This window comes from Podarcis liolepis (assembly GCF_965112155.1).
Source record: "Podarcis liolepis genome assembly, chromosome: 10".
NCBI classification, from domain to species: Eukaryota; Metazoa; Chordata; class Lepidosauria; order Squamata; family Lacertidae; genus Podarcis; species Podarcis liolepis.
In genome coordinates, this window is record NC_139562.1 from 69,287,291 (window position 1) to 69,302,775 (window position 15,485).

General features: G+C 43.6%; 1 protein-coding gene across 1 annotated transcript in view; it reads left to right on the forward strand.

The window, feature by feature from the left end:
- The window catches only part of CCDC146 (coiled-coil domain containing 146), a 71,907-nt gene extending 58,060 nt beyond the window's left edge, over nucleotides 1–13,847 (forward strand). The window contains exons 12-20 of the mRNA XM_083464012.1: nucleotides 2,548–2,718; nucleotides 3,194–3,282; nucleotides 3,386–3,550; nucleotides 4,272–4,496; nucleotides 5,720–5,948; nucleotides 9,650–9,778; nucleotides 10,418–10,555; nucleotides 11,306–11,554; nucleotides 13,136–13,847. Coding sequence (XP_083320138.1) covers nucleotides 2,548–2,718; nucleotides 3,194–3,282; nucleotides 3,386–3,550; nucleotides 4,272–4,496; nucleotides 5,720–5,948; nucleotides 9,650–9,778; nucleotides 10,418–10,555; nucleotides 11,306–11,554; nucleotides 13,136–13,339 — 1,599 coding nt within the window. The 3' untranslated portion in view covers nucleotides 13,340–13,847. The remainder of the gene's footprint in view (nucleotides 1–2,547; nucleotides 2,719–3,193; nucleotides 3,283–3,385; nucleotides 3,551–4,271; nucleotides 4,497–5,719; nucleotides 5,949–9,649; nucleotides 9,779–10,417; nucleotides 10,556–11,305; nucleotides 11,555–13,135) is intronic.
- The last annotated feature ends 1,638 nt before the right edge of the window (nucleotides 13,848–15,485 follow it).

The window sequence follows — 15,485 nt, forward strand, 5'->3', positions numbered from 1 at the left end:
AAGGGACAGCAGAGAAGTCTCTGTCCCGGGAAGGTTTTAAAATGCTGGGGGTCGGGAGCGAAGCGCTGCCAACCCCCAGCATTTTAAAATCTCCCCGTGTCCCGGGGAGGTTTTAAAATGCTGGGGGTCGGGAGCGCTTCGCTCCTGACCCGCAGCATTTTAAAACGCTGTTCCGAAGGGGGGGGCGGGAACACCTGCCCCAGCCGCCCCACTTCGGAACGCTGTTCCGAAGCGGGGAGGGGGGGCGGGGACACCTGCCCCAGCCGCCCCGCTTCGGAACGCTGTTCCGAAGCGGGGAGGGGGGGCGGGGACACCTGCCCCAGCCGCCCCGCTTCGGAACGCTGTTCCGAAGCGGGGAGGGGGGGCGGGGACACCTGCCCCAGCCGCCCCGCTTCGGAACGCTGTTCCGAAGCGGGGAGGGGGGGCGGGGACACCTGCCCCAGCCGCCCCGCTTCGGAACGCTGTTCCGAAGCGGGGAGGGGGGGCGGGGACACCTGCCCCAGCCGCCCCGCTTCGGAACGCTGTTCCGAAGCGGGGAGGGGGGGCGGGGACACCTGCCCCAGCCGCCCCGCTTCGGAACGCTGTTCCGAAGCGGGGAGGGGGGGCGGGGACACCTGCCCCAGCCGCCCCGCTTCGGAACGGTGTTCCGAAGCGGGGAGGGGGGGCGGGGACACCTGCCCCAGCCGACCCACTTCGGAACGGTGTTCCGAAGCGGGGAGGGGGGGCGGGGACACCTGCCCCAGCCGACCCACTTTGGAACGCTGTTCCGAAGTGGGGAGGGGGGGCGGGGACACCTGCCCCAGCCGCCCCACTTTGGAACGCTGTTCCGAAGCGGGGCGGGGGGCGGGAACACCTTCTGAAGGCGGGCAGGGGGCGAAAGTCTTTGTCCCCCCTGCCTGCCTTCCCAGGGGCTTTTAAATCACCCCGGACAGCGGAGAAGTCCTCCGCTGTCCGGGGCGATTTTAAAATGCCGCCCGCCAGCATTTTAAGATCGCCCCGGACAGCGGAGAAGTCCTCTGCTGTCCCAGGGTTTTTTAAAATGCTGGGGGTGGGAAGAAAAGCCCTTGTCCCCCCCCCCCCAGCCTTCAGAAGAGGTCCGGGGACAGACTGTCCCCGGACCTGGTCTGAAGGCGGTTTCCCTAGGAACGCATTAATTGATTTTCAATGCATTCCTATGGGAAACCGTGCACCGCAAGACGAAGAGACTTGCGGAACGAATTAATTTCGTCTTGCGAGGCACCACTGTAGTTTAAATTTGTGTATTCCTAAGTTTGGATGAGTTTTTATCCAGTTTATTTTACCTTCAAGTGCACAATGCTTTACAATGCAATGCTTTAGCAAAAAAAACTTATAAAAATGAAATATAGAGTAACAGGAGCATTACACCATTAATAAACATGGAGTTTGTAAATTTTATGCTTATGTAATTTCCAAACATCTCCTCACTGAGCTGGTGGAATAGTGGCAGCTTTCTCCATTGACATCTATGACCGGTGCAATTTCTTTACCCTCTCTAAGGAGATCTGAAGAGAACACAGACTGCCATGGCTTCCTTAACACCCTTTAGAGAAGGATACTAGCCAGAGTGGTATAGGAGTAAAACGAAGTTTATCAGAAGTGGCAGGATTGCTGTACAAGGGAGCAGCTTACAATTGGCATAGCTACTTACAATAGCAAATAGGGCAGGTGTAGTTTTTGGTGTTGAGACCTAGATTTGAAAACCTCTCTCCGCGCGTCATTTCTTTGTAAAAAAAAGTTTGTTTACTGGTTATTAGGTTAAATGTTGTACTAGTTGCAAAGGTGAGATTCAGTGTGGTGTTCTGGATAGAATTTCAGATCAGGGAGGCTCTTTTACAGAGTCTGATCCTTCCAATATTAATTGCTCAAGTGGTGCCAACTGTCTCGATAGATACCTGTTTTACTATTTTCCAGTTTGTGATGAAAGCATGCATTAGTAACATTCCTCTCAGCGCCCGTCAGCTGCACTAGCTGTCGGAACTGGCTGGACACTGAGGAGTGGGCAATAGGAGAAGGGGGTAGGGTTGGAGACGGACTTATAATAAGGGGTCAGTGATCTGGGGGAGCTTGTGACAGCCAGGACTGGAGTCAGAGTCAGGACTGGAGAGGGAAAAACAAGTGCAGGAGGAGTGAGAGGGAGGTCAGGCTGGTCAAGGCTTGCCTTTTCCTAACTTGTAAGTGTACTTTTGACAATAAAGACTCAATTCCTCACTCTGGCCATTCCTTGCCCGACAGCGCCATGGCACTAGCTCAGCCAATTTTATCCAAGTGCTTACCTGCCCCACGGGGCCCACTTGAATAAAATATTGGGGGGCCCAAATAAGCACCGTCCCACATAATTGATCACAAAACAGCACATGCACACCACGTCAATGGCAATGCCCATCAACTTGGGGGGCAGCCCCCTCAAATATTTTATTGGGGGGCCAAAAGGACCCTGGCCCCTAGGAGTTGGCTCCTAGACCTGCCCCACACCTGATGTCCCCATCCCCCATAACACTAAAATGGCCTTTGGTGTTTTCAACCTAGAAAACATCAACAGATGCTGAAGTACGAATATTTGAGCAGTGTATTGCCGAAGAAGACCATCTATTTAAAGCCCAGGAACACTACAGAGAGGAAGTAGACAACTTGATACGTTTGACTCAGATCAAGGCTGATGAGAGGGAGCAAAAATCAAAGGATTTTTTGAAATCCCAGGTAAGAGGAATCCAACAGATGACTAGTTTGATGCATCCAATATTAGTACCTGCCTGGAATTGCTAGAGGTCTGTCGTCGTTAGCTTTTATCTGCCGCTTCTAGCGTCAATACTTGAAGAATTAGAAAATGGCACAAAGCACGCTTTCAAATCCAAACCGGTGGCAAGGCTATATTTACCTGTGATACAATTATTATTATTCTTCCCCTTCTGCACCCACATCCCATGGGAAGTTGCAAGAATTAGGACTGCATTGTGAAGCTGGGTAAGTTGATTTTTCTTCCAATGCCTGCTCCTACCAAGATGTTGCTGGTTTGAATGGGTGTTATTTATTAGTGGGGTTTACACTTTGTGAGTGGGAAATACCTTTTTGAAGAAATGGCATGCTTATGAGTAGTCTTTGTCTAAGTCGTTTTTCAGAAATGCCTTTGCAACGCTTCCAATTACCAGTCTGTTCACTACTATTTCTGTTGCAGGCACGGCTGCATAATGTTAAAGCAGATATAAAAACAAAAGACTTTGAAGTAAGGGAACATATGAAAAAGCAAAAAGCAATTCAGAGACAGTAAGGAATTTTTGGCAAATTTGATGAAGTGCCTTCTATAGCAGGAGATAGTTAATGCATTTAAACAAGTAACATTTCCCCCTGTAATATTTTTGGTTTGTAGAATGAAAGAATTTGCTAAAATGTATGACATTGTGCGACATGAGAGAAACAAACTGGTCAACCTTTTGCACTGTGCTCGCCAAAAAACAAATGAAATTAAAGAGAGAGTCAAAATGCTAGATAATGAAAAGGAAATCTTAAGGACCAATGCTGTGATTAAAGAGAGGTGAGCACCCACTTAATAATTTATCTGAAGGATAAACTGGCTTTTATTTCTCACTATGTGGCAAATGATCATTTCTATTTTTATATTTGTTACCTTATTTCATTCTTGATGTCATACGGAAACAAACTTATGTGCATGTGTCAATTGCTGGATTAAGTGCTGCAGGCACAAACCATACACATTCAAATGGCGTGCGGTGAATTTTTTCATAGGAAACAATCAGGGCCAGAGACGCCGGCTTGCGAAGGTCATTGGGGGTGGCAATGTCGTGATGCCCTGGCATTGCGTGTGTGAGCTTTGTGCCTTCCTGCCTAAGCCAGACAGTCTGGGAGTTGCCTAAGTCTAGATTCAACCTCATGTTTTTTATGCTGCGTGTAGGCCTCTGATGTAAAATCCATAAATATACATAATAAATACAATTCATCTTCTCTCAGAAGATTAGCTGACTATTATTCATTATACGTATTTATTTTATTTCTACATATTTCATTTCATTTCCCAATCGTCTATTGATAGGGAAGATGAATTTGTAAAAATTTCAGAGAAATACTACTAAAAATAATAACAATGCTCAATATTAATATAATGTTCTTCAGTCTTTCACATATGCTACATAAGTAATCCTCAAGAAATCAGGACTGATTGTGCTGTCTAAGGTCATCTAAAAATGTAACTCTGTTTCATTCTCCATTTTATCTTCATTTATTTTCCTTCCATTCAGAAAACTGCAAAAATACCAAATGAAACATGCAAGTAACATTTCGGTCAAAGACAGCATCCAGTGTGATGTTTGCAAAGTTCATCAAACACTCGTGGAGATGAAAGAAAAGCGAGAGCAGCAGCTGATGGACGTTGAAAGGCTCACCAACTTGCTCACTCGTATCGAGGATGAAATGGTTCAGTTGCGAAAGAAATATGAAAAGGCCGTCCAGCTTCGAAATGAGAGGTAGGGAGCACAGCAAACGTCAAACACTTTGTAGGTTTGCTAGTATTTCATTTGAATGATAACTTCTTTTGTGGTTATTCATATTGTGGATATGAAAGCAAACAGATAATTAAAAACCGACTCTTGAAATAAAAATTGTCCACTCCAAAAATATGGTTCAAAAGCTTTACTAACAGAACTTGTTCTAAAACAGATACTCAAAACAATTATGCTACATCCAAATAGTAGCATAATATCATGTGCTTGTCCGAGCACAGGTACAGCATCTTAGAAATATAGAACTATGCTAAATTAGAACTGAAAGCAGCTCTGTCTCTCCCACAGCCTGCATTCCAGCCCAAGGCTGTGTTATCTTAGAAAGAGAATAATTAGCACACATCCTTCTTTCTTTCAACTAAATAGAGATTTGCAACTGAATACCCTTCTCATGTGATCTAAGTTAAAAACATGACAGAGCTGCAGAGATACATCAACAGCTAATAATTAACTTTTTAGGTACTCAGAGAGCTTACTTGGCTTCAGTGGACTTTTCCAATGTTAAACCTTGAGCAATACACATACAGAGTTATTTTACATTTCAGTGTACAATTAAACAGTTATACTTAACAACTTGCAGGTTGCTCAGTCCTCTGTTCCTAATTAGTTTGCTTTCTTACATGGCGGTTATATTTTGCTTGTAAGACTAAAATTTTGAATTGTCCTTTGATTATATTGCTAAAACCACCGAGGCAGTCATTATGGAGCTCCAAACCAAGACTGATACTCAAAATAATAAGCTGAAATTAGTATCCTCCTTCCTCTTCCTTATTATCACTAACCTAGTTTAGGCCTCAGTCCTTTTCTCTCTCCCATCTTCTTCCCAGCACACCTTGCCCAAGACCCTCTTTTCCTGTCACCTCACACCCAGTTACCCTGGCAACCTTCTGTCTGCCCAGGCCCAAGATTCCTCTTAGTTGGGCCACCAACCCCTTTTGTCATGTTAACGCCTCTATCCCAGGTGAGGCCCTGGCTTGGGAAGGAAGCTTAGCCTACATTTCCCCCCTGGCCTGCAATCTTCTCTTCAATACTCCAAGTAATAAAAATCCTACCATTTATTAACTTCTAGGGTTTAGGGGTCCCCCCCCCCAATCTGTAACAAACACCATGCTTCCTGGATGGACGAGGTGAATAAATTATGTACTTTACAACCTGCCTATTAAGTCTTCACTTTGGGTTCCTTGTAGTGGAGTTCTGCTCATAGAGCGTGAAGAAGAAGTGTGCATTTTTTACGAAAAAATAAATATTCAGGAAATGATGAGTCGAAATGGTGATACGGAGATTAATGTGATGGATGAAAAGATCCGCTTTCTAAAGCTGAAGCTCACGGAGAAAAAGAGGCAGATTGAGTTGTCCCTGAGAACGCTGCCTCTCAAAAGAGGTCTAGATGCAGATCTGGTCGTCCTGCAGATTCAGGTAGGTGCGATGATAGGAAATATTACCTTTCCATAACCAGATTTCTTATTTTAAGGGGAGAGGAAAGAAAGCCAGGACTATGGAAATGTGAGGTCACTACAGGCACCTGTAGTCGGCCTGTAGTGGAGAACTTTCCATTTTACAAATACTCCTAAATGGCATTAGACCTGATGCAGGAGTCTCCTGGGCCTACAAAATAAGGTCTTAGGATGCTCAAGCGGGAAGCTGGGAGACAGGACCAGGCAGCCATCAATACAGTTTTGCACACCTGGAAGTGATGGGGCATGATGACAGCTATGCCAGTGTGTAGAATGGGGTTATTTAGCAATGGACCTCCTGCTGCACTGCCGGCCTGCTGCTGTTATACAAATTAAAGCCCCAAGTCTGCTACGGGGAAAAGATGTTCCATGATGATGTGCGGCTGCTTCCATGTATTCCGGGGGGTAAAATGGCTACCCCTATGGACTCATGGGCATATACAGTGTCCCTGGAAAGGAAGAGACCAAGGCAAATAGGAGTGGGTGAAGCACCTCATGGGGCTTTGGTGGTGCCATAGCAAGGAAGGACTTGTTGAGATCTCCCACCACCACCAGACCACCCTTTCCCATCCCTTGCTTTAAGAAGCAGGTCGATGGGTCAACTGTTAGCCACCCCTTCACTGTAAGAACCGGAACATCCTTCCTTTTATGTCTAGGTTTATTAATTTCAGTGCTGGAAATAGCAATAGCAAATATTTTGAGATGAGCTATGTGCTGAGCAGGTGCTAACAGTTACTATCCAAAGACACTCACCTGTGGTTATAAGCCTCAGATAATAAGTGGGGAAGCACAGTTGTCATAAAGTGAGAGGAGATAATATGAGGGAGGTTCCTTTACTTTTAGGGGTATTATGTCCTGTCTTCATGAGATAAGTTAACTTTTGATTTTAAGAGCAAACAGCATCCCCCCCCCCCGCCCTCATAACAGTTTCTGTTCATTCTTATTTGGACATTTTAACTTTTGACATGTGGCTGCTATTATGTTCACAGTAGAATAACACTGAGTTACAGCTCTGGGCTCCACTCATTTTGAGAAATTAGTTTCTCCACATCCCCCGAGGAATGCATAAACAATTTGGACAGCCAGAAAAATGACTGAAAAAATTAGGCTGGTTGGAGGGGGAAGAATCGCACTCAACAATTTGGATACCCAGATGAACAGATTTGCATGAGCTAGGTAGGGTAAATGGCAGGCTGGTTGCTCTGTTGGGGACCTTCATTCCTGTCATGGAATCAAGGCAGCTTCTGCGAGGGCAGCAGAACTAGCAGGATCAGGACCAGCTGCATATTTCAGGAAGCTCTGGGAGGCAGGTGGCTAAAGGACCAAATTTGTCTTATTTTGCTCGTCCATTGTTTGCACTGTTTCTTTTAGGAGAAAAGGTGGGCTAGAAATTTGATAAGCAAATCAGCAGGACAGCTGAGAAGGCAGGGTAGACCGGAGACAAATATCTCACATATGCCTCACGGTCAGGAGAGGCTGTGTTGTTGGCAAGAGGGGTGAATGGCTGAAATTCATATGTTGATTCAAAAGCTAAGTATTTGGTTGCAGTTTCTAGCGACATTTGTAGGTATGATTACAGAGCAAGGCCATAACTTTAAACACAACTTAGGTCAGTCACACTGAACACAGTGAGACTTCCTGCTGAAAGATACACAGTATGTGTTTACAAAGTCAGTACAACAATATGGTCGCTACGGATAGTGAAAAACATCTTCAGGGTTAGATGGCATTTTGATAAAGCCTTTGCACAATGCATTGTGGTTTTCCTGTACTGTGCTCTAACTTGTTGTGGAACTGGTGAGTTTCCGCTCTCATCAACCACAGTAGGGAGGAGTCTTTAGTATAAAGATGATTACTTCATATACAGCACCACAGCCAAGCCCAGGCTTGCGACTAGCATTTAATAATAGCCAAAGTGACAAAACAAGCAACTAGCACATTTCATGCTACTTCTCTGGACATTTAAGAGAGCAAACAAGCGACCAACGTAAATCGTTTGGAGAAGACTTGCTGAAGACTATCACGGAAAGCTCTCCCATTACAAAATGGCAGGAGGCCTGTATAAGTGTCATGCCAAGGGGTGTTGTGGGCTCTGCAGAGTCCTGCCCTACATCCTCAGAGTGGTGCTGTCATGAATACACACTCGATAGCTTGTCCACACATAGACCAAGGCTAGTGTAAAATTAGCCAGCACTGCAGCAAGGAACCACCAGAAGGGGGAGCATTCTGCTGCTGCTGACTTACAATTTGGGCGAGTATCCCTATGGCTGGTGTCTTCCATTCATTTGAATGGCACTACATAGGAAGATGGGAGAAATTCAATTGAGTTCACATTTAAAGGCAAACGTACAGTGGTGCCTCGCAAGACGAAAAGAATCCGTTCTGTGAGTCTCTTCATCTAGCGGTTTTTTCGTCTTACGAAGCAAGCCCATTGACGGATTAGCGCTATTAGCGGCTTTTAGCGGCTTGTCGGTTAAGCGGATAAGCGGCTTAGTGGCTTAGAAAAGGGGGGGGGGGAGGAAAAAAACCCCGCAGGAACTCACAAGACATTTTCATCTTGCGAAGCAAGCCCATAGGAGATTCGTTTTGCGAAGCACCTCCAAAACGGAAAACTCTTTCGTCTATCGAGTTTCCGTCTTGCGAGGCATTCGTCTTGCGGGGCACCACTGTACCTAAATTCACACTTTCCAAAATAATACACAAACCAAATCACAGCCATCATTTGAAATTCACATTTCTCTGAATTTTGCAATGCAAAGTAATGGTGCATAAAACTCTATACAGTAGTGAAAGTAACCTACAAAAAGGCATTATATCAGGGGAAATTGCTTTGCAAAAGTGTGTCTTTTAAGATAAATTTGCATTAAAATGCTGGGCTTTAAAAAATAAATTGCTAACTGGTGTGGGAATGTGGAGAACTGAATTTAAGAGTGGAAAAACTAGAAACTGAGAGAAACCAAAATGGTGGGATTTGTCCACCCCTCATCCCTACTTGTACAGCAATGGCTCATGGTAGATCATATAAAGAAAGGGGTACATTTTGTATAGTGCTGAGCTGCCTACATGACTGCTCAAGGGAACACTCCCCGCATCCTGTTATTTATGAGGTACGGTGGTGGTTTTGTGTTTTAAAGAAAAAAATCATTTCAGAGCACACACGCTGATGTTCTGGTGTTGATTAACAAGCATTTCTCAGTTTCCAGAAATTTCACAATCTAACCCAAGTTTTAATGTGTTAGATTATAATGTATTAGAGAATGTGTAATTGGGAGGGGCAGTTTTACCTTGTTTTTGTGCATCAAAAACCCCTTTTAAAAGTTCTTTTAGTGTATTAAAGAAACCAAAACCTTCCTTTTTCCTGTGATGCAACTTGACTTCTGAGAACAGGAAGGACTGGATGGCTCAGCTTTGTAAGAGGGGGGAAGAACTCGACAGAGGGAATCACCTGCTGATTGTCCATTTCAGATCAGCAGATGTTTCTATTCCACAGAATAGGGACTTTTGTGTGTGTGTGGAAATGGAAGTGTAACAGTGCTGAGTTTGGTTTCCCTGGAATAGAGATAGATAGATAGATAGATAGATAGATAGATAGATAGATAGATAGATAACAATTATGGGAGAGTTACCAAACCTATTTGTCACTCTTCTCTCTTTCTCTTTCAGTTTTCTCAATGCAAGGACAAGATTAAAAGCCTGGAAAAACTGTTTATAGACCCCAGTGGACAAAACAGAACAAGAGCACTACCAGGGAAGGACCTCACTCTAGAAGAGTTGTACCAAAAAATAGATGAGGTAATCACATCATTTGTATGTCCATGAGACTATTGCGGACAAGTGACCATGTTTCATTGTTAACTTGAAGTTGATTGAGAAGGGACATCTTTGAGCAGAACCAGACAATGTGAAAAACAGGTTTCTGCTAAAAACAGCATCCTAATGTTGCCATCTCCCCAGTGCGCTCTATGTAAAAACACTTTATTCTATGTCCTGAAGTTGTCACAAGTCCTTTACCCCACCCTACCAGCCAGGGATGTTGAACACCAATGGAGAAATGTGGAGCATCACTTATGCCAAGTGACATGGAATAAGTCATACTACACGTTGTGGAGGGTAGAGGCAAGAACTCACTCGAGGATGTTGTTTCAATGGGATGCCCTTCACAATAACTGGTTATTGTTTGATTAATTTTATTAAATTTATATACCACCCTTCATCCAAGTATCGCAGGGAGTTTACAGTCAGAAGAGCAAATTTAATTTTTAATTCAGATAATTGAAACCCATGAAATTCTCCTGAACCACTGCCAACCAACCCTGAAACACTCTTTTATTTTAGAATATATAATGCATAATCAACTTTATAAAATGGATTTTTGTAGACTTCGTCCCTGATGATTAATTGCATACATTAATGAATCTGTTTACACTATAGTTAGAAATAAAGTTGACACAAAAAGAAGAGAAATTGCTTGAGAAGGACTTTATCTTTGAGCAAGTTGCCCGGCTGACGGACAAAATACATGCCAAGGCTGAAAACGGCAAGGAGGACACATTAATATTGGCAAAAAAGGTAAAGTCATCCACTATCCAGTTCAGATACAGATATCCACACATTTCAACAGCCTTCAACATGTCTGTTGGTTGCTTAAATTGGAGTGGGTACATTTTCTTATTCCAAAATCCAGGTGCTTTAACCTCCAATGACTTCTATCTTATTCCTAAGAAATTCTATGAACACAGAATTGTGAGGTGCATATATTGATTTCAATAGATTGAGATTGAAATTGCAACATTAACTCGCATCCAGTTGTAATATGAACAGAATTCAAATCCACATCCTTGTCCACATTCTGATGCAGCTAGATTTGCGTAAATACCTTGAGTTGTAAAGGAGTCCTAGTATAAAATTATTTCTCTAGAGAAAAGTGTGGCTCCATATTATTTTTTATCAGATTGTGCCTAAGCACACAGAAGGGTTAACAAAGCAATCTTATGTACACAGATGGGGAAAACATGGAGTGGCTTTCTCTCTCTTTTTTTGGCCAGGGCAGAAAGTTAGAGTGACAGACTTTCCGGGCCCCTCCCCTGGTCAGCCATTGTTGTTTTTAATGTTTTTATAGGAGGGGAAATAAAGTATGCGACTCAAGGGCTGACACAGCTTGTTGGCCTTCCTGGGGACATGTTAGAGTAGCTGGAGACCTTTGGATCCTGCAGCTCTCGAGATGGATGATTTTCAGGTGCTTCAGATGAGACAGCAGCAGAGCTTCCTGGCTGCTTTGGGGAACTGGGTATATCATGGTGCTTTTGCTGCTCATTTCAGATGAATGGACTACAAGAGAAAATAAAAAGTACAACCCAAAAAATGATGGCTCTTATTGCAGAGCTGTCTATGAAACAAGCACACGCCATTAAGCTGCAGCAAGAAATGAGAGACAAAGAACAGTTTTTAATGACCATCACCTCCAGGTTGGAAAAAGGTCTCCCACTTCCTAAGGATGTAGAGACTGAGTGGTCAAAGGTCTTGCGCGATGAAGAAGTGTATAAAGCAGCAATGGAAGCCAAAGCAAAAGTGAGTTTCTGCCGGGATACTGCTCTTTGCAAGCTCATTTTGTGTTTTCTCCAATGTCAATTTACAAAGAGGTTCCGGTAACTCTTTGACGTGGACTTCTAGGTGGTAGTCAAAGGCCTATGTTGCATTGGTAGCACCATTCTGACAGAATCTCTACTTGGCTGCATCTTATAGCCCTTCAGATCCTTAAGCAGCTCTTCAGAGCGGGTCTGCCCAAGAATATCCCACTTTAGACAAGGTACCTAAGAGATCGTTTGATGTTGCTACAGCTCAGGTTTATCATTTAAAGTAATTGTTATAGACCGTGCAGGAGGTGCAGGAACTCGCAACTTTTTTTGACTGACAACCCTAAGTTGTTGAGCTTCTTTCAGGAGGACACAAAAGTTGTTGAACTTTTTCTGGGGAGCTTCTGAAAACAGGCGGCACGTTGCCTCCTTTAACGAGCTTCTTTTGGAAGAGAAGCAAAGCGCCGAAAACGCGCACCACGCCAACTCCCAATCTATCTCAGTTCCTCCACCCGGAAAACGTGCTTTCTGCCTGCAACACCAGGATGATGATGGACACAGATAGGGTCTGCTGGAACGCTCTGGAGAGATGCCAGAACTAAGTTCTGGAGCGTTCAGGCTGAAAAAAAATGCTCTGGTTATAACATCTCAGTAATAAGAGAATAGCGAGGAGCGAGCCCAAGTGCTGTTGAAGCTGGCAACTATGTATAATTTGTGGAGTGAGACTACAGCCAGATATATTCTCTCAGAAGAACATGCTCTTGCAATCTGGTGGCATCTAGATTTTAGAATTTCTACTCCCATCAGTCTCTGATAGGACAGCCATGGAAGACAGCTGTGGAACTTATCAGCCTTGATATTCATATTATTATCATTGCTGAACCCAGATATCAGAGCCATGGCACTAGACAGGCTCCTTAACTGAAGCTTGGGGCCAAGCTAGACATAATGTAGATGATTTGTGATAAGGACAGGTACTGTATTGACAATCTTTTTCCTCTGCAGTACTAACAGTAGCTTAGAGGAAGGTGACAAATTAGGTTGGAGAAAACAATGCCATGGGAAAGAGCGAAGCTTTCCCCTCCCCATTCAATTCAGCAGCCAAAACAATGAAAAAATGCACAATAGTACAAACTGCTTGATATCTTACCTATCTGTGCTCTTGTCTACAATAATCCTACCGTTGAAGAACACTTAAAGTGCAAAATTTTATTCCATGTGAACCAAAACACAGAAATCCTCCCAAAATTCACACTTCTCCAGATTTTGCAATTCAGCCAAGTAATGTGTATGTTTTGCATTAGGGGAAATAGCTTGGTAAAATGTGTATGTTGGGGGGGGTTGCACTTAAATGCTAATTAATTTTCATAAGGACATTGATTAAGAAACAACAAAAAATGATGTGGAATTGTGGAGAACTGAACTTCAGATGGGAAAAATGAGAAACCGAAAAATGACAGGTTTGCTTATCCCTGGTGCACACTAATGTCCTGGTTCTTTTGAAACATATAGCACTCATAACAGCTGTTTTAATTAATAGCCTGCATTTAACCAGTTAAAAATTTTGTGTTTACAGCGTGCTACAGAAGAGGAGCAATATTCCTTACCAACTTCTGTATTCACCACAGCCGAGCAACGTCCCAATGCCTACATCCCAGATGATGAAAATGTTCTCCCTCTGCCCCGGCCCTATGGCGCACTGGCTCCTTTCAAACCAGGCGAGCCTAGTGCAAATATGAGGCATATAAGGAAGCCAACTGTGAAGCCAATTGAAGTCTAAAGAGACAGAACCTTGCAGAAGTTATAATTCAGGGCCTACTCTTAAGTTCAGAGTCAGAACTCCCCACAATGTCATTACTAGGGCATAACAGACCACACAGTGTTGTTGACAAACATTCCCTAGTGTCACACAACACTTAATGAAATGAATGGTGTTGTACAGTAAGGGGTTGGCAAATTGTACCCTCTTAAGTATTTTTTATTTAAAAACTCTAAAGCAGATTTCCCCATATATTTGTGTTGCAAAAAAAATTTGTATTTTAAATAATCACAAGTAGTAAATTAGACATAGATCATCATCAGTACAATCCTCTTACCTGTATGCAGTTAGTTTCCAAACATTTAAGGCAGTATTTTGAAATGTTTGGAGGCTGCCAAGTAGTTTGGTAGCTTTATCTCCCATACTTTATACAATCGGTTATTAACATTTACTACCTGTGCCTTCTTGTTTTCTGCAGATGTATGAAGTACTCTTTCAATGAACAAATAAAAGTAACTGTGAAATAAAATGAGGTGGTTGTGCTTATTTAAATTTGTGATTACATTCCTTCCTCTTAAAAGGCAAAGAAGATGGTTTGGTAACTTTAGATATCTGCATTACAGTAGCAAGGAAGCATTACCACAAAAATAGGAAAGGAGTAAATTCTTGCACTTAGATAAACAAAAGACCAGTATGTTTTCTAGGGTGTGCACCAACCACAGGAATCTGTTTGGCACTTTGTAAAGCAAACTACCTTGGTTGGAGGAGATTTATTGGTTGCCTGATTTAATTGGTCCACCCAAGTCTACTTGATTTACCTTCCCCCATTCACTATTTTGGGAGTGGTTTTAAAAAGATTTCACTTAACCCCCCACCCCCAAATGTTTTGCCAGCAGACATGTTTTGAAGATTGCAGACATGACAGAGGTGTCCCTGCCTGAGTAACAAAGCCGCTGATTTGTGTAGACAAGTAAGATATGAGTCTCCTGTGCTGGGCACTTAAAAGCTTGACCTGTCAAGTCACAATGCATTCCTCCTACTTTCCTCTCCCCATCCTGGCATTATCTTCAAGCTTGGAAGAGACAAGCTATTGCTCTTGAAAACCTGCATCCTGCCAAGAGCAGGAGAATAATAATAATAATAATAATAATAATAATAATAATAATAATAATAATTTCTTATTTATACCCTGCCCTTCCTGGTTCAGAAAACCAGGCTCAGGGTGGCTAGCAACAAATTTAAAACAATTGATGCAAGAAAAAAACAGCATAAAATACAGTATAAAACATGAATAACAATAAATTCAGAATTCAAAAATCAATTTAGGGGGGAAATCCGTCCAATAAACATTAGATGGTCATCAGGGCTACCTAGCTAAATTAGTCCTATTTGGGCTAGTGAGGAGACCAGAGGAGAATTAGCTGTGGGATCCCAGAGCAGGTAATCTTCATAAAAAGGGGGGGGGGGAGGGAAGGAAGGGGAATAAAAGATCAGGCTAAGTTCAAATTGAAAGCCAGGCGGAATAGCTCTGCAGAAGGAAGTTAAATCCTGTAGGGCCCTGCTCTCATGGGACAGAGCATTCCACCAGGTCGGAGCCAATACTGAAAAGGCCCTGGCCCTGGTGGAGGATAATCCGACTTCCTCAGGGCCCGGGACCTCTAAACTATGATTATTCATGGATCTTAAGGTCCTCTGCAGGGAATGCCAGGAGAGGCGGTCCTGTAAATACGAGGGCCATAAGCCACAAAGATTAGAGTGTGTTGTCAATTACAGACTAAACCTGTCAGCCATTAAGGAGATCCCCCAAATGAGGGCTGGTCCTTTAGGGCAAATGAGGCACTGGCCCCCTCCCCAACTTCAGTCTGCCCTCAGCCAGCCCTGCCTGCCTGTCTTCTTACAGACAAGCAATCCAGAAGGGGACATGGCTGTCAGCTTCCTCTCCCCGGGCCTCAGGGTTGGCATTTTAGACCTCAGGAGGAAGGAGGTAGGGGAGAAAGTAGCATCAGTTGCCTGTGCCTGTCAATGTCCCTGACTCCAGCTACAGTTGTCCTCTCTACCTTCCAGTCCAACCACCTCTGCCCCCTCTTCAGCTGCTGGCGCTTAAGCTAGAGACTTGAGTTGCAATTTTTCAACGTTGTTCCCTCTCCCCCTCCTCCATCCTGGTTAA